The sequence below is a fragment of the Clupea harengus genome, chromosome 11, assembly GCF_900700415.2.
Source record: "Clupea harengus chromosome 11, Ch_v2.0.2, whole genome shotgun sequence".
In the NCBI taxonomy this organism is placed as follows: domain Eukaryota; kingdom Metazoa; phylum Chordata; class Actinopteri; order Clupeiformes; family Clupeidae; genus Clupea; species Clupea harengus.
The window spans coordinates 29,915,274-29,941,441 of NC_045162.1; the positions used below are offsets into that span (position 1 = coordinate 29,915,274).

The window sequence follows — 26,168 nt, forward strand, 5'->3', positions numbered from 1 at the left end:
TTTATTTATTTATTTATTTATTTATTTATTTATGTCGATATTTCAGACGAAGGCCCTGTGGTCTCTGAAGTCAGCAAAGTTTCACAGGATGATGACTTTGAACATAGGCTTGGCAAAAAGCTTTTGAATGCCGAAGAGAAGGGTGCATCACAGCGTGTTCGCCTCACAGGCGCAAACAAAAGGATGTTCAACCTTCTCAAGAAAGCCAAAGTTCAACTAATCAAGATCGATCAGCAGAAACAGTTAAAGTCTGTTGGGGTATGTATGACTCTTGCAAGACTATTCTTTTTTTCTTTGGTCTTTGTGAAGCAGTGGAACTGTTGTCAGAAACTGGTAGTATTTACTGGTAGTATTAACTTTGCCAGTCCCTACTAACTTTTTCTTATCCTGTGATTATTGTGCCCAGCTTGTCACAGGTTCATTTGCATCACAGGAAGCTGGTGTCGGAGTAGTTAAGCGACGAAGAGGAAAACATAAGAAGCTTTCCAAGTTAGAAAAGGGGGATTGTCCACTAGACCAGGTACAACCAATACTGAAGCCTGAACACATGTTCTTGTGCTCCTGCTTGGGCCACAGCCATGCTTCTTCTTCTTCTTCTTCTTCTTCTTCTTCTTCTTCTTCTTCTTCTTCTTCTTCTTCTTCTTCTTCTTCTTCTTCTTCTTCTTCTTCTTCTTCTTCTTCTTCTTCTTCTTCTTCTTCTTCTTCTGCAAGGGGTTAGGGTCCAGCCTTACTGTGTGACATGAAACACGCATTGCAGTTTGCTGTTTTATATAGCCAATTCTGAAGCATTTGTTTTGCCAGTTTCTTTGACTTATATTAGCAGAAAAACGCTTGAGGCGAAAGCTTATTTTCTTTATCAAGTCTCCGGACAACTCTCTCCCTTTGCCTGCCTGAGGGTGAGCGTGATTCAATAGCTTAAATGTAGGGCTTAGGAAAAGATATGTGCAGAAATGGAATATACAGTATACATAATTATGTTTCATAATTTTATAATCACCTGTAACTATGAATGGCGTTTTCGCTTAGAATGAGGTCTTCATATCTGCATAGGGAGTGGTACCGCGCGCGTGGGTCGTCTTCCATGGAGCCCACCATGTTTCTACAGTGGCCCAGAAGGGCCAAGCCACAACACTGGCTCTCGAGAAGGCCTTTTTACGTTGTAGCGACAGCTTGAATTTGGTGCTGCTACCAGTTAGAAGTTGAAGAAGAAGAAAGAACAGTAGGCAGTGCTACTGCTGTTGCTGGCTAACCATATTATGTTGAGAAGTTTGAGAACCCACATTTTGACAAATGGAGGATTATATTCATTCTTTAGCACAAGGAAACATGGATAAGCAAAATGAAATCGGGACAAGCGACGGCAGAAAACAAGGATAAACAATGCTACAATTTTCTGCTAGACTGGTAATTTAGCCTACCAATCTATAGGCAATTTGTTTCATAGCTTTAGCTAAAACATTGTTACCAACACGGTTAACCTTTTTCAGTGTTGAAAATATATTGCTGCCAGGACACTCCAAAACTAGAAATGATCCTGGTTATTGGATCCAAAACACCTCCACACGTTATCGTGATCATCCCACAGCTGCTGGAAGTTCTTGCCACTCAGGAGCATTGTGCCCAGATTAGAAGTGCGTGGCTACATATCCAGATTAGAAGTGCGTGGCTACATATCCAGATTAGAAGGGCATGGCTACATATCCAGATTAGAAGTGCATGGCTACATATCCAGATTAGAAGTGCGTCGCTACATATCCAGATTAGAAGTGCGTGGCTACATATCCAGATTAGAAGTGCATGGCTACATATCCAGATTAGAAGTGCGTCGCTACATATCCAGATTAGAAGTGCGTCGCTACATATCCAGTAGGGCTGAACGATTTGGGGAAATAATCTAATTGCGATTTTTCCCCCAAATATTGCGATTGCGATTTAATATGCGATTTTTTTTATTTTATCCAAAACATTTCCCCAACAAATCGTAATGAATGATTTAAATAAGACCAACACAATATTAGATACATTTAGTGTAAAATATTATTTCCCACATTTTACATTTTTATTTAACGGCTCATTACAGAATAAAGAACAACAAATCGGTGGCTTTGTCACTGTGCATTTAAGTAATTTAAACAAAGTCATTGTAAGAACAAACACAAGCATGCACTTTTTAAACACTGTGTGCAAAATGTACCATCTTAAGAAAAAAAGATTTTTTTTTTAGACCACGTTTTTAATCGCGAACCTTGCGGTTAGAAAATCGCGTTCTATCATATCGCGATTAAATCGCAGATGCAATTAATCGTTCAGCCCTAATATCCAAAATTAGAAGTGCAGGCCATGCCTGCTGTATGGATTTTCTTTCTGATTGAGAATGTGTGGCACATTATGAAGCGTGTCATGCGGCAATGAAGGCCGTCTATAATTTCACAGCCGGACCTGAATGATCGACTCATTATGGACAATTCCACTTCATAATCTTAAACTGGGGTCTTCAGTGCCCAAAACTGTTGGTGATTCACAGTGTACACAAGCTTGAAGTCATACTACTCAGATTTGAAAAAACATTACATTTACCTCAAATATTTGTGTTGATGTAATGTTTTCAATATAGTAAACGGTGAATAGATTTTCTTTTAGGCACTCTTAATGTTGTCCCAGATTTCTTCAAAATGGTGTTGAAGTGATATACCCCTGCCTGCACACTCTAGTTGCTGCTGATTGAACTGAATGCAAAGGGACTAGACACATCCTTAACTGGTGGTGTCCTCTCGCCCTCATTGAACTGAATGCAAAGGGACTAGACACATCCTTAACTGGTGGTGTCCTCTCGCCCTCATTGAACTGAATGCAAAGGGACTAGACACATCCTTAACTGGTGGTGTCCTCTCGCCCTCATTGAACTGAATGCAAAGGGACTAGACACATCCTTAACTGGTGGTGTCCTCTCGCCCTCATTGAACTGAATGCAAAGGGACTAGACACATCCTTAACTGGTGGTGTCCTGTCCACCTCATTGAACTGAATGCAAAGGGACTAGACACATCCTTAACTGGTGTTGTCCTCTCCCCCTCATTGAACTGAATGCAAAGGGACTAGACACATCCTTAACTGGTGTTGTCCTCTCCCCCTCATTGTTAGGACGTTAATAGAGCTGGACCTCGAATTAAGCACGTGTGTCGAGCGGCTGCTGTCGCTCTGGGACAACCACGTGCCATGGTGCCTGATGACATCCCTCGGCTGAGTGCGCTGCCCCTGCATGAGCGTTCGGGCATCTCCCCCTCCCTCCTGGCACAAGGTAAACTGCAATGGTGATGGTGAAATGATGGTCCATTCTTCCTTTCGCTAAGTTCATTCTTCCTTTTGCTGAATGTAAAAAAGAAATGGCATCTTCAGATTTTTGCATAAGTCCAAGAAAAAAAATGAATCATTCCATTTGTATCGGTTGGTTTTCTTACCTTTTTTAAATCATCAGGAGGAATGTTCAGTGGCACAAAAGTCTAAAGTGTGTTTCGATGTTTAATGTTTCACCCCCTTCCACTGTTTAGTGCTGTCTTTGGAAGGGAGAAATCTTGATTTTAAATTTGTTCACCACAATTTCATTTTTCAGTACAGAGAATGTTACCATGTTTTTGAGCTTTTATAATGACATTAGATCCCCTCTAAGCATATCTGCTCATTAACCAATAACTAGAAAGCTATGTTTTGAAAATAGTGCTAAGCTCACAAACAGTTATGCGGAAATCTGACCATTTTAGAATGTTCTGCTTCAGTAAGATAGTGAGTGGATTGAAACACATTGAAATGTATGCAACTGGAAATTCATAAATCATACTTTCTGAAGTGGGAAACGTTTGTTGAACTTGGGGAAGAGTGAGTTCTTGGGATTTCAAATTATATATTTTTTAATTATTATTGGCCAAATGATATACTTGTGTCTGTAATTTGGTGATGCGACTGTGATCCGTGGTATACTGCACTGTGGTATTGGTTTCTTTTGTAAACGGATCCATTGATGAGCTCATAAGCAATTCACGCTTTACTTGAATGGCCAGGGCTTGTCTGAGAACCACTGCTATACAGGACATTCTGATTACAGGAAAGGATTCACAATAGATCCCATGAACCTATTTGACATTCTAATGTGTTTTTTTTTTCTGTCTTGAATTCAATTTGTCTTTAAATATTGTAGGTGTTGGATCAGTTTGGGATCCCGAGAGCCCAGATCTACCTGAACAGAAGCCCCTCAAACTCCGCCGCCCCTCGCGGAACTGCTTTGGGCTCCGATCCCGGAGATGTGGCGAGTGCAAAGGCTGCGCACACGTAGAGGACTGTGGGAGGTGCATGAACTGCCTCGATAAACCGAAATTTGGTGGGCCCAACACTAAACGGCAGTGCTGTGTGTAAGTGTTTGAGCTAGCTACCAGTCTCATTATTTAACAAATTTAAACATTTGTTTAGCAAGTTACTGCTTCCTTTGTCATGTAACTGTCAAGTTTGAGTTTGATTCTCAATGTTTTGTAGCTCTCTTAAAATATATTTAAAGCATAAATTATTTCCTATGCTGAAAGAATGAAGAGGTGTGACCAGATAGAAGAAAGGAAGGCGTTGCGTCTCTCAGGAAAGTTACATAAAGGTACGTCTGGTTTTATTACATACTTTTTGTTAGTGATGCAGATGAACAAATGTATGCTTTCCTTTGATCAAAGAGCATAGCATCTCGAATCCAGGCAGAAAGCGTACACATCCCCCGAGGTAGATGAGTGGCAGTTTACCCCTTTAATCTCCATTACAGCCATTGCGTGACCTTAAATGCAAAAAACAGAAATGCTTATGTAAACAAAGAATAGCATTGACATCAACCTTTGAAACCTTATTCTCAATTATCCAATAAATCTATTTCTCACTTAAAACCTATGTAAAATAAATAAAATGTCAGTTATGCAGTCACAGTTAGCAGTTCTATGTGCCTGGCAATGACTTCATTTCTTTATGTGACACACGGGTGAAAGCCCTTTACCTGATCAGTGGTTTAAGCAGTTCTCTTCGCATATTCAGTGTGCAAAGGCCATTACTCCACTCACGGATACCATTTCATACCGTAATTGTCGTGACAAATCCTGGTTGTCAAACGTTAGATTGACGCTTTCAATAGGACGGCTGAAACATGGCGGTCAGTCACTACCTTGGGGGCTCAGGCACAAAAACCTTCTTTGAAATAAACGTGTGTGTGTGTGTGTGTGTGTGTGTGTGTGTGTGTGTGTGTGTGTAAAATGGGATGTGTCGAGACTGAAATGAACGTGTGTGTGTGTGTGTGTGTAAAATGGGATGTGTCAAGACTGACATGAGTGTGAGTGTGTGTGTGTGTGTAAAATGGGATGTGTCAAGACTGACATGAACGTGAGTGTGTGTGTGTTCCTCCTCGCCAACTCCATGTCTGGTCTGCGCACATTTGTAAAGGTTTCGGTCATTTGGCGACACCTAGAAGTGCACCTTATGCTTGGAGTAATTAGTGTTTCCAGCGATGTCTCAGCTACCCCACTTCAGTTGTGTAATGTTTGTCATCTCTGCCTATTCTGTTTAGGCTACTTAAAGCGCAAACGTGTGAGTCAGAGTGGTGGCCAGTCCAGCACTGAAGAGGGAGATGGTCCAGATGGCATGGCGGAGGTTGGAGACAGCCCATCCGTGCGTAAACTGCCCAGACGTTGTGTGAGGCCACGATCCTACTGTGACCTGCTTGATTATGACTCTGATCTGGACATCCTCACAAGCTCCCAGTCCACACCAGCTAAACGCAAGGCCCTTGCCGCCCGCAACACCGGTACATTTGAACACTTCCTGTTCCTATTTCATTAAGATTTCAAGAGCTCAAGTACGTGAAATTCTTAAAGAAGGCAACTGTGTACAGTACAGCACTTAAGCTACCAACATGGCCCTTTGTCATTGATTGCAGCTTAATGAATCTATACTAAATATATCTATGCTTTACTCTTGCCCTAGGAACACTTACCTAGAAAAGCACGCAAGAAAAAAAAAGCAGGAGCAAAATTGCAACTCTGCATGAAACTAGGATTGCATATGTTTGTGGCCCAGAATCATATAGATGTTTTACCATCGTGCACAGGATCATATAGATGTTTTACCATCGTGCACAGGATCATATAGATGTTTTACCATCGTGCACAGGATCATATAGATGTTTTACCATCGTGCACACAATCATATAGATGTTTTACCAGCGTGCACAGATTTGTAAACTGGAGTGTTGACGTAAATGGTCGCTGCTCAAGCCTACTGCGGGACGTATTTTGGTGAAGTTGTAAGTGAAGACTATAGAAGTGTTGGGTGCATCCTGTGCAATATGTGTTTGTAGTTGGTCGCTAGAGGCCATTCCAACTTCTGGTTACCAAGGTGCCCTCCCTGTATGTTTCCCGTTAAGGTTTTCCAAGTGAGACGAGCAGTAGGCTAGTTAACTAGCATGATATTAGCTAGTCTGTACTATGTCTACTGTTGCCAATGTATTTCATAGTCTCCCTCTAGGCTCCTAGCTGTTCTAGCCTAAGAGCCTTGTTGAATTCAAGAGAATGTGTTGTTGTGCTTTAGCGGCATTTGTTTGACCAAAGGATGTTGTGAACGCTTCAGGTAGGCTATGCTGTCATGAAGGCTTTCACTGGGATGTCCCCTCAGACATCAGCTAGTCTGTATCCATCACTGACAAATGGCAAACACAACAAGAGTTTCTCTAGTTTTAGCATTCAGTGTCAAAGCATTTAACTGTACATTGTAATTAATGCTGCCAGTATGAAAAAGCTGTAAACCCAGTTTTATGCAATCTTTTTTAAAATTAGATTTTGAACTGTTAGTATGGATATTGATTCCATGATCAATAAAAGTAATATTGAGTAGCTGCACCCAGTGTTTCACAAACGCAGGTCCTTGCAAATGCCCAAACTGACCACATTAGAGACATAACATCAGACTGCAGATAAACAGCTTAGACACAAGATCTTTTTGTCATTTCAAATAAATATATTTTGTTGTCTTTTTTTTATTTTTTCCAGACGAATTCTTGGGGGCTTGTTTGCAGGAGGATGCACGACATCGCAAGCCCATCTTTCATAGAGGATCGTCTGGACGGCGTAAGATCGAGAAGGTAATGGGGGTGGCCAGGCTCACTCTAAATGATGTTTTCTACTCTGAGTCGGATGCTTTCAGAGTCGTATGCAAGTCAAATGGAAGAGCCCATATTTGTACGCCTTGACTGGTTTGTAGCAGATAGGTCGGGGATGTCTGGACGAAGCCCATGGTATCACTCAAAAGATCTGATTTGAGAAACGAATCTGACTTGCCTGCCTGCGGTCTGAACATAGCTGGAGTGAGAATGTTCACGGGTGGATGAAATCTCCCTGGTCCAAAATGTTTTTTTTTTTGTATTTTGATTTTGTTTTTCCAGTTTGCTAGGCATAATAAAAGATTGTAGAGACATAATCTGCGTAATTATAGTGTCAACAACATTACCAATCTGATATTTAATAAAAAATATATATATCCTTATACCAGAGGCCCTCAGAAACCCTGATAATCTGATTGTGACAATCTCTCTGGCTGGGGGGTTTATATACAATAGAAGAAAAGGAATAAGGGCTTACACACATTTGCACATTTGGCTTTGCCATTTTTCATACAGTTTCATGTGATTTTCAAACGGTACATTTTGAATCTACAATGAATCGTTTTCCCTGCATATCTGAAATCAGGCATATGTCCTGGGAGTTATAGAGAGGATACCGGTGATCGGAATTCATGACAGTTGGTTCAGGGTCTGAAACGTTCTCTGTACTGGGGTGGCACAGAGAACCTTTCAGACCCTGAACCAACTGTCATGAATACAGTGATCACTGATTTCTCACTTCTATCATGCAGTGAAAACACACTTTTCTTGCAATGTATGCAGCACGTGGCGTCTTGTTCTGTTGGACGAGCCATTATTGCTGGAATGGTGTGAGACTCTTGTGTGGTTTGATGTTCCCTCCTCTGCAGAGCCCTCTGGAGCAGACCCCCCCCAGTGTCCTGGCGGCTCTCGCCAACGGCTTTAATCAGTTCGAGAGGGAGCCCTCCTCGGAACCCACGCACAAGATCAGAGTCGACTTCAAGGTAATATGCTACAGTCAGTTCAGTAATGTTCTGTTTTGTTCATGCCACACATTAACCCATTAAAAAGAAGAGTTCATCTTAGCATACTTCATTTGGTGTTTGGTCACATGGGTCTACTGCGTTTCTAAAGAAATCTGGCTTAAATGGCTTAAAAGTAGTAGTTGGCATGAAGATATATGCGCAGTGCTCATATTTACATAGAGTTGTCTGTTGTTTGGCTTAATATCAAATATGTATACTTGTTTATGGAGACTTTTCCATCGTATTCAATGGGAATTTAGTCAACATTCAGATCCATGCATGTTTGATGATGTTGGTTCATCTAGCCTTACAGCACCCTTGAAACATGCATTGAATTGGAAAGGAACTACACTCCTATTGAAAACAATGGAAAAGTCTCCATAAAAAATGTAAATTTTATCTTATGCCTAACATTAGTTAATAACAGTTAATGTTGGTATTGTTGGTAAACTATCTTCATGCTGCTAACTACTTGTTTTAAGCTATTTTGTACCATTTCTCTAAATATCCGTAGTCACATGTGACCAAAGACTAAATACAGTATGATAAGAGAACAGCCATGTCTCAGAATTGGCGCACAATCAAATAATGGGTATCAATAAACTCAGAAGATGATTAAAAGTGCACACTTATTTGGGTATCAATGAACTCAGAAGATGATTAAAAGTACACACTTATTTGGGAATCAATGAACTCAAAAGAAGATTAAAAGTACACACTTATTTGGGAATCAATGAACTCAAAAGAAGATTAAAAGTGCACACATATTTGGTGTGTAAATATTTGGAAAATACCCAAAATTGAAAAACCAAACCCAAAAAATTCTGTGGCCCTTTTCCTTATCATATTAAATCTAGTCTTTGGAGTGCGTTAAGCTGTATAACAGACTTATCATATTAAATCTAGTCTTTGGACGAGAGTGGGGTAAGCTGTTTAACAGACTTATCATATTAAATCTAGTCTTTGGAATAGTAGAGTGCGTTAAACTGTATAGAAGACTTATCATATTAAATCTAGTCTTTGGATTAGAGTGCGTTAAGCTGTATAACAGACGTATCATGTTAAATCTAGTCTTTAGAGTGCGTTAAGCTGTATAACAGACGTATCATGTTAAATCTAGTCTTTGGACTAGAGTGGGTTAAGCTGTATAACAGGCTTATCATATTAAATCTAGTCTTTAGAGTGCGTTAAGCTGTTTAACAGACTTATCATATTAAATCTAGTCTTTGGAGTGGGTTAAGCTGTTTAACAGACTTATCATATTAAATCTAGTCTTTGGAGTGGGTTAAGCTGTTTAACAGACTTATCATATTAAATCTAGTCTTTGGAGTGGGTTAAGCTGTTTAACAGACTTATCATATTAAATCTAGTCTTTGGACTAGAGTGGGTTAAGCTGTATAACAGGCTTATCATATTAAATCTAGTCTTTAGAGTGCGTTAAGCTGTATAACAGACTTATCATATTAAATCTAGTCTTTGGACGAGAGTGGGTTAAGCTGTTTAACAGACTTGTATAGTCTCCCATGTCTGCCACAACGGAGCTCATTCAAGGAAGCTGTACCCTGTACTCTGTAATGGATCGGCATGGGCCTTATTAGAGCAGCTTTCTCTAAAGCCTGAAGCACTCATCAACTACCAGATACAACTAACTGATACAGTTTGGACTAACTTTTAATCATATGTAACCATAGAACCAGATATTGGGGGGGGGGGGGGAATCGATCGAAAACTATCAAAATCGGTCCAGTATTGACTTAGAACGCTACAACTGCAGAATGGTTTTACAATTTAATCTTATGATGCAAGCATCTGCGTCGAAGTAAACTGCTTGTTTTCACCACTGACGCGCTCATAATGGTGTGATGAGTGTCTGCCAACCCGTACAGGGGTAGACGGTGTCTCTTCACCTCAGTGAAGCCAAAGAAACTGTAGAGATTTCAGTAGTGATTTCAGTTTCTGTAGAAAGAGAATGACACAGTCATGTTTGTGTTGCCTCCCCTCCCAGGAGGACTGCACCGTAGACAATGTGTGGCAGATGGGAGGCCTGAGCATCCTGACCTCGGTGTCTCTGGTGCCACAGCACGTGTGTCTCTTGTGTGCCAGTCAAGGCCAGCATGAGGTGAGTGCTCTTGATTTACTCTCTTCTCTAAATGGCACACTTATTAGTTTGGTCCCGTGTACTATCAGTATTCCTGGTTCTCATTCTTCTTGATTAGTTTTCACTAGGAATGTCATAAAAGATATGACATCTCAGTATATTTTTGATGTATTAAAGTTAGCCAGCATTAATATTAGACGCCAAATATGTATGTTTTCCAATTCATTCGGTTGGCATTCTGTTTAATTTAGTCTTGAAGACTTAGCTTTCGGAAACCTCAAGGGGGCAATATAAAGTCTAGTTCTTCTGAAGTTGCCTTGCTCACATTTCTCACCTCTACTTTTGTGGTGAATGTGGTTTGCAGACTAAATAGGCTAATGTTATGATGGATAAACAATATTGGAGTTTTGGGGAAAGGGCAAAAAAAAGCATCGTTTGGAGTTTTCTAAAACTAGGGTTATAGTTTAGTTTAGTCAAACAGACTAAGCTGTGTCACAGGGTCTCTTCTGCCTCATTGAGCACGAGAGGTGATAGACGGGGATGGTGCTGAAGATGTTTCATCCACTTGAGTTAACGGAAGGGAAGGGAAGGAGAGGAGAGGAGAGGAGAGGGGGAGGCCAGAGAATCAGAAACATGGCAGATGAATTCATACACGTATCAGGATAAGCAGGCTAGCATACGTGGCAAACGTGCACAATACATTCAAACATAAAGATGATATATACATGATACAGACCAAATGAATAGTGGATTAAATGGGAAGAGAGCATTTGAGTGTTGTAGAAGAGCTTTGTGGGTATACAGTGTGCCCGTAAGGTCAATATTACAAGGGGGAGTGGGTATACAGTGTGCCCGTAAGGTCAATATTACAAGGGGGAGTGGGTATACAGTGTGCCCGTAAGGTCAATATTACAAGGGGGAGTGGGTATACAGTGTGCCCGTAAGGTCAATATTACAAGGGGGAGTGCCCGCAAATGCTCTAAAGGTCACGCTATGAAGAGAGAAATGTGGTCAGTAAACATTCATTTCAGTAGAATAGTAAAGTAAAGCCATTAGGACAAAACTATGTTGAAAAGTGAGAAAAGCATACTGTGGGTCGCACCCTATGTAGATTTCCTGGAGTGGTCTTGTTGGTTTGTACATGCAAAATGAGTTTCATTTCTCTATTTGTAATATGTGTCACTCAAACCCGTGTAACGATGCAGTAAAACTAAAGATTGACTGGTATGCAGATGCTGTACTGCCAAGCGTGCTGCGAACCATTCCATCGCTTCTGCCTCGATCCCACGGAACGTCCGTCGGAGGAGAAGAAAGAGAATTGGTGTTGTCGCCGGTGTCGGTCCTGCCATGTTTGTGGACATAAAAGCAAACTTTCAAAGGTACTAGCATAATGTGTGCACATTCATTTTTTTAAAACTGTGCCAGATTTATTCATTTCTCTAAATTCAGTGTGGCAGTGTCGGATATTTCATCTGGGTTAATTCATCGGTTTCAAGAATGTTTTTATGACTTACCAAAGCATTTGTCAAACTCACACTGAATTACCCCCTCTGTTCTGTCAGTCCTTGCCCAAGCTGAAATAAAAGTCTCTGAAATCTTGAGGCTAAATGAGATGAATGAGTGTAAATGTTTCACAGCCTCTGCTGGAGTGTGAGCGGTGTCAGAACAGCTACCACCCCTCCTGCTTAGGGCCGAACTACCCCAAACCCAACAAACGCAAGAAGACATGGGTGAGTCAGATGCTGACTGCAGTATACTACAGAATACAGAAGACAATGGCTACTAGAAGCATCTAGAAGTACACTTGGTTGAAGCAGAGACTTAGCTTGTGAATGCTATTTCCTTTTTTCTATAACTTTGATGTCCCCTTAAAGTGGTTCATCTGTCTCGAAGGTGTTATGATCGAGCAGTATAGTTCACACTATCCTTTTTGCTCATCTTTAATGGAGTTATGCCATTTCAAAATATCCTGGATAATTCAGCATGAATTGTGAGGATACAGCGTCCCTCTCAACAACACATCATTGGTAGTAGAACACTTAGGTGATGCTCTACTCGTGTGTGTTGGTCAGGTATGCATGAGCTGCATCAGATGCAAGAGCTGTGGCGTGACCCCGGGGAAGAGCTGGGACACCGAGTGGAACCATGACAAGGGCCTCTGCCCCGACTGCACCAGACTCAACTCCCAGGGTAAGATCATCATCTGCAACATTTACCATTTCTTTTTTTTTTTTTAAACACTTTATTTATTGTGATTTTTTTACCACTTTACAGACAATACATTTTAGAAGTTATATGATATAAAATGATATTACAACAACAATTGACACCTCACATGACAAATGACAGACATACCTAAGGGAACAAGAAAGAAAAAAAAAAGACAAAACAAAACAGCATCGCAGTATTTCATATATTATTATTATTATATATTATTATTATTATTTATATTCATATATATATATATATATAAACATTTACCATTTCAACTGAATGGCTGCTTCATGTTAGATCCTCTGATATCCAGTTTCATAGCTCGGGTTGAGCTGTGTGTGTAAAGGGTCATATTCTTAACATTAGAGCCTTTTGGAATGTAGTTCCAGAACATAAACAAAATAATTTGCTCCTTAAGTTGGTCTTGAATGAGTTTTCATCAACTTCTTACAACTCATTAAACTTTGCTCTTAGATTTCCGAGTTTTAAATGATGTTGAATGACCTTTAGTCTAGCACCCTTACTAACGGTCTTTTTCCAACCCTTCTGTGGGCTTAGGTAACTACTGCACCATCTGCTTTAAGTGCTATGAGGACAATGACTACGAGAGCCAGATGATGCAGTGTGCTACCTGCAACCACTGGGTGCATGCCAAGTGTGAAGGCTTAACAGGTGAGTCTTAAAGACTTATTTCACCAAATCTGATTATTTTTTTTGGATGCCTAGAAAGCGGATTTCTACAGGTGCGTCACTCTCTCTGAAGCAAAAGACACTTTGTCAAATCTAGACGAACGAGAGTGCTGAAATGCATGCTGCTATTAGCAGAACGCCAAAGGACTGATATAGAGCGCTTCATTTCTTTCTATACTGTTCGAGAGCACTATGGGGGTTCTTGGAGGAGTGTTGACATGACAACATGGTGAACAGCAGTCCATGGACAGATGTGTTGACATGACAACATGGTGAACAGCAGTCCATGGACAGATGTGTTGACATGACAACATGGTGAACATGGACAGATGTGTTGACATGACAACATGGTGAACAGCAGTCCGTGGACAGATGCCCAAATCCATGGTCTGCTGGTGCTCTGGGGTAGACTCCTGTGCAGGCAGGCAGCGCTGGAAAGAACCAACTGGAGTTACCGACGCCTACATTGTTACCACAGCAACCCATGCATATAGGTTGTTGATGTCTGGTCACACTAATTCGGTCTGATCACTTTGCAAATAACAATACGGACAAAACACAGTCGTCTCAAAAGATTGCTTTTTAAAAAAAAATCAAAAGCAAGAAATAAAGGCGGTATTAAATATACTCAATTTGTCAGACTTCCAATGTGTACAATAGGTACAGTCAGTGAACGCAAGTCATATTTACGGGGAAACGGTTGGTCGGAAGAGGCTCATTGACTTGATGGGGCATCATTTCTCAGAAACGCCTGCAGACCACCTTAGGTAGTAGGAAGACCTCTTTTCTCAGAAACTGCATCTATGTTTGTCGTTATTTGGTTAGACCACTTCCTGCCATCTCTTACTCTCATCTCCATCCATTTCCATCTCTCGTGTCAGATGATCTTTGATGTTTACCAATATGTCACTGGCTGTTGCACTGTGCTCTTAATAGTTCACACTAGACACATCTGTAATGTACTGAAAGTGTGATACCTGGATCCTGAATCCATAACCTTTGTGTTATTAGCACTAGATGGTGTGAATCTTCACTGGCCTTAGGATTCGATCCAGGTCGATTCTCTCCTGTAGGCCCTTAAAAAATATCAAACCAAAAAAAGGCCTCCTTAGTTAATGAAATAAGATCAAATATCTTCTATACCACAAGGTAGCGTAGACAGAAATGGATATATAGCTGAAAACTACATGGAAAGTTTATTGAGAAGTACCATGGATTGCTTTTTGCTATTATAATGCCACCAGTGGTAGCAAGTACTAGCATTAAGCTAGTTAGCAGCTTAAGGAATGAAAGCAATGTGCCTGTTCACTGATGCGATGGCCGCACATAATACAACGTGTTAAAAATATGGCAAACTTGTAGCTGTACTTGGCTAGTTATCACAAGATAATGGGTATTATGTACAGGTACTATGTCTTTCAAGAGTTATGTGTAAGTTAACTTTTCATTCATGGATATTACGGTTGGTTGCAGTGGAATGATTTGTTTTCACAATCTGTAAGCATACTTGCCTACAGTGTGTATTGTCAGTGCTGTAATTTAAACTTCGCATGCATTATAACAGCTACATGTTGCAGATAAATGTGTTTGAGCTGTTTATGTTCATTGTGTTAGCATGTATGTCAGGTCATTTCATTTGAAAGATATCAAATCATTTCATTTTAAGGATTTAAAAACAACCTGTTGAGCTACAGCAATGCTCTTCTCTTTTTAGATGACCTTTACGAGATCCTCTCCAATCTGCCAGAAAGTGTGGTGTACTCCTGTCAGCCGTGCACCACTCATCAGTCCTGTCTGGAAGGGTCGCTGACGGGAGAGGGAGTGGGCTGGAGGGACCTGCTCCAGCTGGAGCTCCGCGCCGGAGTGGAAAAGGTTCTGGCCTGTCTGCTGAGCTCCACTCTCAGTCAGCACCTAGTCACATGCAGCCAGGTAAGGACACTCAACTGCACTCTGTACGTGTTCAGAGATCAGTATGTGTTAGATTAGTATGCCTTAGATCAGTATGTGTTAGATTAGTATGCCTTAGATCAGTATGTGTTAGATTAGTATGTGTTAGCCTAGTATGTGTTAGATTAGTATGCCTTAGATTAGTATGTGTTAGCCCAGTATGTGTTAGATAAGTATGTGTTAGATTAGTATGCCTTAGATCAGTATGTGTTAGATTAGTATGCCTTAGATCAGTATTAGATTAGTATGCCTTAGATAAGTATGTGTTAGATTAGTATGCCTTAGATAAGTATGCGTTAGCCCAGTATGTGTTAGCTTGGTTATCAGAGTTGAGTCTATACTTAGTATGGACTTTTAGAGCCCACATTCTAAATCATTAGTGCATTATCCATCTAGAGCTGAGTGCTAGATTCAGGTACTTTGGGGATTCTGACAAGCTGTGATAGTTTTGGAAATTAAAGCAACTTGAAACAGTGGTGCCAAAGTCAATTGTGCACAGGTTCAGCTATGATAACATGTGCGTAGCATGCAGCATGTCATTTTTAAAACCCTTAGAAATTGAAGTGTGAAAAGAAGCTTTGGCTAGAATTTGTACAGAAACATGTACTGGTCATAGTGATGACGTTTGGGTCGCTTGAGGTGATTTCATAAGCTCTTGACAGATTGTTTAGTCATTCATGTGGACCGTTAAGTGGCCATATGATATATTTCTGTCCTCATGTTACACAGTAACAGTGGAGGGATAATGGCCTTTGAGCACACCTTTGTTCAGGACCGTTGATTCTGCCTCCCCATGCTAACACAACACGAAGCTTTTTCACAAGGGAATGTCATTTCTTTTAGTTATACACAAGAGATGTTAAATCAGCAAGGGAGACTGAGTAACATTTCATGGATTATGATATAAACCCCTAAAGACTACGTGTAATTTAAGGTTGGCCTAAATCAGAATAGAATCAGACAAGAATATATGTCAATATATAGTGTAGAAAATGCACCCATATCCGTGTAAAAACACTATGGGCCATGACACTTCATCTGACTGCAGACAAGCACTTAGAAGATTGCTTTAAAATGACTGGCTTGTTTTTTTTGTGTGTGTGTGGGTAAATGTGAATGCATAGGGTTGGCAAGCCTTTCCTGTTTCGTTGAATTCCGCTCACGATGCCTCTAGCTGGCAGTGGTGTCTTGTGGTGCTTATCTACCTATCCCTCCCTTCCTATTACTCAAGTGGTCGACGAAAGCCTCATCCAAAAGCCACTGGCTAGCCCTTTCAGCTGAATCTGAAAACTTCTTCAGCGGAATTGTTAGCTCAACAAAGTAAACTGTTTGCTCACCCTCCAAGTCCACTCCCATGTAGAGTCGAATGGTGGTTACCACAATGCCCTCTGCAATGAAGTTTTCTACCAGCATCAGCTAGCAGTTTTCAATTCCATTATTTACCACATTTCCCAAACTTTGATATTCTAATCCACATGCAAGTCAAACCTTGTTTTACATTTCAAAAAGAGAGGCTAGAATCTACATTGGAAGTGGAAGTTGGCTGATTATTTCTGACATTTGTCATGGCTAAAGAACTTCTTTGGTGATGCACTGACACCACTACCACTTGAGTTACTGATGCCCTGTACACACTAACCCGGGTTTATACAAATATGCATACTCGCTGTCCACACTACTGTTTTCATATAGTTTACCGAATGTTTGCCATCCACGTTGAAATGACAACTGTTGTCATAATTACGCCACTCCTGCCCCTTAAGATGGCAATCAATTTGTAAAGGCTCCCTCTCGACAACCTGAAGTTTTCTCTCCACTCCTTAGGCAAAGCGATTTGGTGTACAAAATTGTCCCACCAGCTAGCTGTTCGGCCAGTCTTACCCAGAATCGCTGCTCCATGTAGTGTTTAAAACGTCTTCTTTGCCTTTTCCCCCCATCGTTCAAGCACACCAAGTACAATGCTCGCCCTCTGCGTACGAGTAACGCGTATCTATTCAGTATAGCTACTTCTAACTGAAGTCAATTGTAGAGACAGAGCAGCATATTCATTTCACCTTCCATCTTTATTTTGATGTTGGAGCGTCTCGAGCGTAAGCTAGCCCCAGTGCCATGGCAACCGAACATCAGTGTATCTGAAATCCTCCGTTTCCCCTGTACACAACACAACGCAAACCCAGAGTTTCAAATGTATCCACCTCGGCGAGCATTTTTGAAAAGCATCGTTTTTAATGTCGGAATACGCCGTGTACGGAAGGGCTAAACGCAGAAATGTTAGTTACCCGGGTCAGTGTATGCACGGCATTCATTTGAGAATTACTGAAAATTCTTGTACCTCATTATGTAGTGTTTGTTTAGCTTGGTCTTTCTACAGTATTTATTTCTTGTGTGTCGTTATTTTATTTTGCATTGTGTATAGTAATTTTACATTGTGTATAGTAAAGCCATATAGAGAAGACCATTTTCTCAGTTTGTATGTGTGGGTTAATACTGTCTGTCGTATGTTCCCCAGTGCTCCATTCAGCAAGATTCTGAAGGTGATTCTGAAGAGCTAGCAGTCTGTGATCTCAATTCCGTTGGGAAGAAATTCGATAAAGGCTTGTATACCACTCTTGTAAGTCTGTCTGGCATTCGGCACACAATTTTAGAATAAAGCCTAATTACTGCTGACTCACAGTACGCTCACACAATGGACTTAAAAGTCTTAATACAAATAAAAATGTATAAGAACAACCGTATATGGTGAACGTTATAGCAGTACTCATTTTGAAAAGACCAGAGAAATCTATGGTTTATACTGTAAAAAAAAATCTATAAGCCCTGTAGCATCATAATATGTATTCTATGTTTTACTCAAGCAGTAGCCTACTAACCAAGGCTGTATCAAAGCAAGTATGCGAGCTGAGATAAATACTATAAATTGTCTATTGGTCAATAGCAGCACAATCTGTTTTGTGCAAACAGAAGTGCCCAAGTAAAGTGAAAGACTGTTTTCAGGTTCCTAGCACTGACTGCCTAACTGGGCCTGCAATACAAGCAGAGGATGCCTTGGGCTGGAACGTTTCCGACATTACAACTCGGGGTTTCCCCGACTATTCAGTTAATCGGTTAGCTACCAAATGAACCACCAATAAACTTAATTACAGTATATATTACCATGCTGATAATGAAGCTGGAATCACAAAATCACATCACAATTTGTGCTTCTACAATATGGTCATGGCCTACTGTTTTAACCTATAAGTTAGAAAGGATAGCTAGCCTTATTTATTAATACAATGGATATGTGCCCAACATGGTTCTGGGGGATTCTAGCTCTGGGATCTGTAAAGGTCTGTGAATGTTTGAGTTGCTAGAACCAGAAGTGGGAACGTTGGGTGTGCTAGCACCACCCTCCACCTCCCTTTGACTAATGCTTATGCAAATGAAGGCAAGGACTAGATTCATATGCCAGTACATTTAAGAAAATGAATGGATATTGGTGCAGATGTTGGTAAGTGTATTATTGGCCTAATTTGTAAGTTTAGGAGCTACCTTTGCCAATAGAAGTACACCTTTTTGTATGCATAATTAACATATTTAGCTTTGTAAGACTTACAAACAAGAGAAATGGGGAATAAATATACCTCTGCACATGCACACGTAGTATATGCAACTCCTTATTGAAGTGTCATCGTAACTTCTCTTTTTTTTCTTCTTCCAGAAATCTTTCCATGAGGATGTGGTAGAGGTGATCTGCAAGCAGATGGAGGAAGAAGAATCTCTGCCCGAAGACGAGAGGCCCACTGCTTTGGCCCGGTCTTACTATTTAAAGGTCAGTGTTTATATGCTTCAAAATGATTAGTTTGCTCAATCTTTATCAATGCATAAATTGCAGAAGTTTCCTGTCATATCCATGGTTTACAATGGAAATGTAACAACCTTCGTTGCATAGGTTACTTACCGACATTCACTGTCAATCAGTCGAAAAATCTTAAATACAGGTAATATGGTAATGATGAGAATAGCAGATAATGATGAGATTAGCAAGAATCATCTGTTCATTTGAATCATGTTCATTTAAATTCAAATGCATTTTGTTGTATTGGCTTTTGAGTAAAAAAAAAAAAAAAAGGCTTGAGCTTTTTTGTGCGCTGGTAAGGACAGTGCACAGATATAGTCACAGGATATAACTGTTAACTGCCCTAACATGGCACAACTGTAAAGCAAAACAAGAAAGCAAGCATATTTCTAGGGGGGTGAGGAGACGGCATTCGTGCACAGTTTAATGAAATACATATTTTATACTTCATGGAAGGCATTGCAATTATGAAGAATTATGAAGAAGTTTATTGAAAGAAATGCAGAAGTTGGGATACGAGAGGATGGACAGAACTCCGCTTACAGACATATCTTCATGTAAACAGGGTTTATCAATGAACCACTTACCCAACATTGGGCCTCATTCTCGAACATTTTCTTAAGTGTCTTCCTAAATATGTTCTTACGGACTTCGAAAGAAAGAAAGAAAGAAAAATCTCCGCCGGATTCATGAACGCCTGGAAACGTGTTCTTAAACCGCCAAAGTGTCCGTAGCTGTGCACTGATTCTTAAATTGAACGCGCGTTCTCGTGCACCTGAATTTTCATACAAAAACGCCCCGCCAGCTCCTTATAAGGGCATGCAACTAAAGACACGCACATTCCACAGACTCCACAGGCAACGCAAAATCAACTTCAGACTGATCGAAATCATGTCAAAGCGGAAAGTGAGCACCGATCGAGTAAACGCAGACCTAACTTCACCGGTGCATAGGTGGAGGTACTGTTGCAGAATGTAGATGTGTCCATTCTATTCCACTATGGCTAACGTTATTGATAAATAATATATAAATATTCTCGTATTTATTATAATAAATTAAATATATTAAATCCGAGGATGTGTGTAGAATTGATGTGAAAGCAATCACCAACGATTTCTCACTAATTCAGCCCTTAAGAAAAATCTGGCCGATTTATGACTGCTACTTAGCGTTCTTAAATGCCGGTCTAAGTTAAGAACAAATCCCAGATGAAGAGAACTTTCATGAATGCCAGATTTGTCCCGGAAACTTCGTAAGTGGAGATGTTCTTAACTGCGTTGGAGAATGAGGCCCATTGTCCTGTTAGCCCAGTTCATTTCAATATACACTGCACTCCGGTGGACATGTGAACGTACTGAATAATATTGTACAGTTTCAAAAGCACATGCCCTGATTAACAATGTAACACTCAATTTGGAAGGGAAGACATTTTTCAAAACGTCTGATATGCTCCAGTTACGTGTCAACAAAGTGAATTGTTTTAGACAACACAAGAAGTACTGCCGTTTATTCCTCAGAATCCTCCAGAATATTCCTCTAGCTGAGACTATTGCAGCCGGCATATGTGTTGTTGAGAATATAAACTCTTCACGTTCAGCTAGAGGATAAGCCATGCTATCAATCCGTTGGGGGAAAAATGAATGCTTATCTACAATAACTTAATTCGTTGTGTTTCATTGTTTTCATTGTGATTGAAGATGTGTATAGAGGTGAATAGCTAGGAAGAGACCCTTATCCAATTGCTTAAGATGAAAGTTTCTGCTAGCTCACATTCTAAGCGGCCATTTTGGTTCTTTCAGCTGATGGAGGAGGTCTTCACTTGGTTCAACAGTCAAGACCCTAAAGTTTGGGAAACCCGTGCTAAACATCTTCCTCCGTAAGTGAATTCTTGTCAATGTTTCATCATATACTGTGATTTAAATGGATGAAATATAGAAATTCCCTTTTGCATTTGATTCTGCAGTTGTATGACTTGGATGCAGAGTAGCTATATCTCCAACATGAGTTGGGTTTCTCTGGGAAGAACAGGGTTTCCTCTTCACTTTACTCCATCATCCATGTCTCTTTGTTAAAAGCAGGAGGGAATTCCCATCTCTCAGGCCCTCACTCCCCCACAGCCCTGCGGCAGGAACAGCAGTATCAGTCAGATCAGGCTAGATCAGTATAGAGGAGTATCCCAGAGTGGTAAGACATGATGATGATGATGATAGAGTGCTAAGCAAAAGTACACAGGTTGGTGGCTTGAGTCCAGGAAGTGTGAAGTTTCTAATTTTGAAGTGTATGAGAATTACAAGGTTTGCAAGGTCTCCTAATTCCTCCAGAATAATGTCACACTCTTCAAGTGTGAAGTTTCCATTCCAGGTTGATTCCCTCCATTGCATTAATCCGAATATATGAGATTGCGCAGCTTGATGCAAATTCAAGGAGTGCACGCAAAACACTTGCAATGGGTTGCATTTTTCATTTCTGCAATTTTTCTGCAAAAAACTAAATAATCTACAAAATTAAGTGCGCGCGATTGATTAATACATTCAGTTTAGTCAATGGTTTGGCAAAATGACTGCAAAGAGATGTTGTCCTGGAGTCAGTATGAACTGCTTGTGCAGCTTTTCAGTGATCAATGACATTTAGTGTTAAAAGTTAGTTTTCCATGTATATTGGGTAGTTAAATTCTCCTCTTATTTTTGGTGGAGTACAGCACAGAACAAAAAGGTAAGATTGACTAGCTCCTTAAGATGTTGACAAGTTAGAGAGTATGCAGTCAAAGGTTTGAGTGTGAACACATTGCTACACCTGTGATATGTCACCGATCTCCATACTCTTCTCTAAACTGGCCATCATTCTGTCTCCTAGGGGCATACTCTTACATGCAGTAATGCCTCCCACCGCGGAGCACGTGTATGCTCAATGGTGTGGAGGGGACGAAGAGTGGGACCAGGATGGGAGCAACGGTCTGCTTGCTGTGAACATGGCAGACGTGTCCAACCTCACTACCCCACTCACACATAACATCAACAGTACATTTAACCCAAAAATCCACAGAGCTGCTGCCGGACTGAAGTCAAAAGGTACATTTGCATATTTTTTTGTAAGTCAAATCTATGAGACTGAAACTTCAGCTAGGTATCTTTTCAGGCAAATGACACGCTGTGGTTTCCGTAGCTAACTAACACGGCAACTATAGCAACCTGGCAGCAACTACAGACAGTTGGCTGGAAAATTTGCATTTCTCAACGTCAACTCACTGATAAAAACTAGTCTTAGGCAGAGTCATCACCACCACCACCATCACTCGCCCACTAACCAATCCTGTAAGAAATAATGAGGCATCTATTGGCCAAGGGCTTACTCTGAAAGGGAAAGCGGATAAGTACTCCCCTGTGCATTACTGATACATGTACATTTACATTTAGTCATTTAGCAGACGCTTTTGTCCAAAGCGACGTACAAGGGAGAGAACAGTCAAGCTAAGAGCAATAAAAAGAATAATAAGTACTCCCCTGTGCATTACTCATACATGTAAATCTGTTCCATTCCCATGTATGCGGTGGGAGATGTAGCCTATCTGTTAGCTTCCATTAGCTTCCATTCCCATGTATGCTGTTGGAGATGTAGCCTATCTGTTAGCTTCCATTAGCTTCCATTCCCATGTATGCTGTTGGAGATGTAGCCTATCTGTTAGCTTAGCTTATATTCCCATGTATGCTGTGGGAGATGTAGCCTATCTGTTAGCTGTTAGCTTATATTCCCATGTATGCTGTTGGAGATGTAGCCTATCTGTTAGCTTCCATTAGCTTCCATTCCCATGTATGCTGTTGGAGATGTAGCCTATCTGTTAGCTTAGCTTATATTCCCATGTATGCTGTGGGAGATGTAGCCTATCTGTTAGCTGTTAGCTTATATTCCCATGTATGCTGTTGGAGATGTAGCCTATCTGTTAGCTTCAATTGGAGATGTAGCCTATCAGTTATCTTATATTCCCATATAGCCTGTCTGTTAGCTTATATTCCCATGTATGCTGTGGGAGATGTAGCATATCTGTTAGTTTATATTCCCATGTATGCTGTGGGAGATATAGCCTATCTGTTAGCATCTGTTAGCTTATATCCCCATGTATGCTGTTGGAGATGTAGCCTATCTGTTAGCATCTGTTAGCTTATATTCCCATGTATGCTGTGGGAGATATAGCCTATCTGTTGCTACTCAAAAGCTGGTAGTATGCAGGAATGGCACTGGCGCGTATTCCCACTAACACCAACATAGCATATTGCCAACAAAATCATGGATGTCATTGTTAGTGGAATGGGATGTATGAGAAATTAAAATGAATGTACTTTTTGTTGATTGGGGTTATATAAAAAGTAACATCAATCCAATAAGTTGTGAGAAACTTGATGTATTATTATAAACGTATTCAGAACATAATTTGTAAATGTGTTTGGGTGCATGAACGCAGGTATGAAAGAAAGGCTGTCTAAAGTGGACATGGACACAGGCTGGTCCAAGGAGGATGAGAGGCAGTGTGCCCTTTGTCAGAAATACGGGGACGCAAAATCAAATGTAAGTATCAGAAACTCCAAGGTTCTAAAATCCCTTTTTTTTAGTTTAAATGGCTAGCTCATGGACTATGTATTTTAATGTGTGTTTGTAGGAACAACACAATGTATTTGTAGATCGTGTCAATGTAAGTTTTATCATATGAACTTGACTAGGACTGCCAAGTTAGAGAACAATGTGACAGTGCAAGGATACACCCTAATAAACCCCAAATAAAGCAGAGCAGAAATAGGATTGGAATGGAAGCACTGCTGACGACTTAAATACATACGGTTGTAGGTTTGACACTGCGCTTTTTGCGCAAACCTAGTTCCGAAAAAACAGTGCTTCAGACATGGTACAGGCATAATCAGTGGGAATCAGAGTTTCGGTGACCTCAAACTGTGTGTTCGGCAAGAAAACAAAAACGTTGCTTCTTCTTCGGCACAAAGAAATGCCTGATTCATTTTGGAGGCACATTCTTTGGTCAGATGAGACTAAGATAAATATGTTGGACTTAGATGGTGTCTAGCATGTTTGGCAGGAACCTGGCCAGGACTAGCACAGTGAATGCATAGCCCTTACAGTGAAACACAGAGGTGGGTGTGTGATAACAACGGAGCTGCAAAAGCCTTTGGGGAGATGATGACATTAATAGATGGCGCCATGAATACCTGTGGAGAAACTAAGATACTGGCCGACAAGATGACTTCCAGTTTCTAGAAGCTGCCAGAATATTCCAGCAACAAACAAAAGTATAAGATTAAGATGTGATTGCTTGCTCAACCAAAGAAATTGTTTACAAGAGCTCTAATGTTCAGACGGTTTAGCTTTTCAGTAAATGTAGAGAGTTAAATAGATTCATGTTGATATGTTGGAGACAACAAAAAAAAAAATTCACAACTGCCTAAAAGTTTTGCATGGTACTGTACGTGAACAAATGAGCTTTCCAGTAGCTTTAATACTTTTACTTCTGATCAAGCTTTCATCTTTCTTTTCCGCACTTTCTTCAGGAGGCAGGAAGGTTACTCTACCTCGGACAGAACGAGTGGGCCCATGTCAACTGCTCCATGTGGTCTGCGGAGGTGTTCGAGGAGGATAACGGCTCCTTGATGCACGTCCACAGTGCTGTAGCCAGAGGAAGACTCATGGTATGTTTCTTTTGTTACCCTGTTAATTAATGTCTGTTTCCTAATTCATCCTTATCACCTCCAAAATCCTTATCACTTCAAAAAGAAGGCCCAATACTTTGCTTATCTGTTCTATGCCTTTTTCTGTCCTGCCTGGCACCATGCTGTTCCCAGCGATGTGAGCGCTGTTATCGGACAGGAGCAACAGTAGGCTGCTGTTTGACCTCTTGTCAGAGCAACTACCACTTCATGTGTGCCCGCACTCGTAACTGTGTCTTTCAAGATGACAAAAGAGTTTTTTGCCACAAGCACCGCGATCTCATCAGTGGGAAGGTAATGCCCTGAGCAGTTTTGTTTTTACTATTTGAGTATTTTAGACTTAAGAAGCATGCCTCCGTTTGTGATAGGCATATTGTATGTTTCCTGTTTTTTCACATTGTTATTTTCCCCCAGATGATCACTGGCCAGGGTTTTGAAGTTCTTCGGCGGGTCTATGTGGACTTTGAAGGGATAAGTCTACGCAGGAAATTTCTCACTGGACTGGAACCGGAGTCTGTTAACCTAATGATAGGTATGTTTCTTTAGTTTTCAAATGTAGAGTGGTACAAACGGGGTTATTATTGCTTTGTAGTGTCATTTTAGGATTCAAGGATCTTGGCACTAACTTGATTTTCATGTTCAGGTTCTTTGCATGTCAGCAAACTTGGTAAGCTGACCGGGCTCTCGTCTAACCAAGGAAAGCTGTTTCCTGTGGGTTATGAGTAAGTAGCTGACTGCTAGTGTCGTTGTCATCTGACTGAACAAATGTGGTTCTAGTGTCGTTATTTCCCATGTGCCATTCTTATTTCCATTTGATTGTTTTGACTCAGATGCTCTCGCTGGTATTGGAGCACCAAGAATCCTCTTCGCCGCTGCAAGTACAAATGCAGAATTTGGGAAGTCAGACCACTGATGCAGGAGAAGCCCGTGGAGGAGTGCCTAGACCAGGGGGACAACTGCACAATAGCCCACAGCCCCTGTCCAAATTCAGGTGAACATCCACTCAAAATACAAATGCTTTACATTTGCAGCAGCCATTGATCCAGTCAGTACAGGACCTTTGGTTCAGTAGAAGCTGATTTTTTGGTTTGGTAAGCAGCTGTGTGGTTGTATGTGGTTGCCTACAGTGAACTCATGTTTAATCTGTGTACAAGGTACTGAAACATTTGTTATTTAGGTCTGTAATCAATGGCAAGCGTTAAATAATCAAACACATAATCAAGGTACTCTGTTTCTTAAGTGTAAAGATGAGTAACATGCGAGTTTATCCTTTTTTGTTTTGACTCAGAAGCAGAAAGGATTGATGTCACCCTGTCTGACTGTCCTCCAAGTGAAAACAACCCCAGAGTATCCCCATTTGCTAGACCAGCCCTGGGATCTCGACACAAAGTCCCCCAAATTCGACGGCCTGCTGGAGGAATGTCCAGGCCATTGCCATCTCCAGGTACACATTGGTTAATCTTCAGCAAGACCGACAGCTCATGCATTATGTGATGTTTCA

General features: G+C 40.7%; 1 protein-coding gene across 3 annotated transcripts in view; it reads left to right on the plus strand.

The window, feature by feature from the left end:
- Window positions 1-26,168, plus strand: part of kmt2bb (lysine (K)-specific methyltransferase 2Bb) — a 58,624-nt gene that overhangs the window by 16,263 nt on the left and 16,193 nt on the right. For 2 of the 3 annotated variants that reach the window (XM_031576841.2, XM_031576843.2), the window contains exons 4-28: window positions 47-258; window positions 407-520; window positions 3,142-3,298; window positions 4,193-4,403; window positions 4,572-4,636; window positions 5,585-5,821; window positions 7,062-7,153; window positions 8,041-8,154; window positions 10,181-10,294; window positions 11,506-11,652; window positions 11,911-12,003; window positions 12,346-12,463; window positions 13,046-13,159; window positions 14,892-15,106; window positions 17,634-17,735; window positions 18,825-18,935; window positions 20,762-20,838; window positions 21,816-22,030; window positions 23,419-23,522; window positions 24,512-24,649; window positions 24,803-24,961; window positions 25,082-25,199; window positions 25,311-25,389; window positions 25,498-25,658; window positions 25,956-26,111. In XM_031576841.2, coding sequence (XP_031432701.1) covers window positions 47-258; window positions 407-520; window positions 3,142-3,298; window positions 4,193-4,403; window positions 4,572-4,636; window positions 5,585-5,821; window positions 7,062-7,153; window positions 8,041-8,154; window positions 10,181-10,294; window positions 11,506-11,652; window positions 11,911-12,003; window positions 12,346-12,463; window positions 13,046-13,159; window positions 14,892-15,106; window positions 17,634-17,735; window positions 18,825-18,935; window positions 20,762-20,838; window positions 21,816-22,030; window positions 23,419-23,522; window positions 24,512-24,649; window positions 24,803-24,961; window positions 25,082-25,199; window positions 25,311-25,389; window positions 25,498-25,658; window positions 25,956-26,111 — 3,423 coding nt within the window. The remainder of the gene's footprint in view (window positions 1-46; window positions 259-406; window positions 521-3,141; window positions 3,299-4,192; window positions 4,404-4,571; window positions 4,637-5,584; window positions 5,822-7,061; window positions 7,154-8,040; window positions 8,155-10,180; window positions 10,295-11,505; window positions 11,653-11,910; window positions 12,004-12,345; window positions 12,464-13,045; window positions 13,160-14,891; window positions 15,107-17,633; window positions 17,736-18,824; window positions 18,936-20,761; window positions 20,839-21,815; window positions 22,031-23,418; window positions 23,523-24,511; window positions 24,650-24,802; window positions 24,962-25,081; window positions 25,200-25,310; window positions 25,390-25,497; window positions 25,659-25,955; window positions 26,112-26,168) is intronic. The other variant, XM_031576842.2, reaches the window with a different exon arrangement.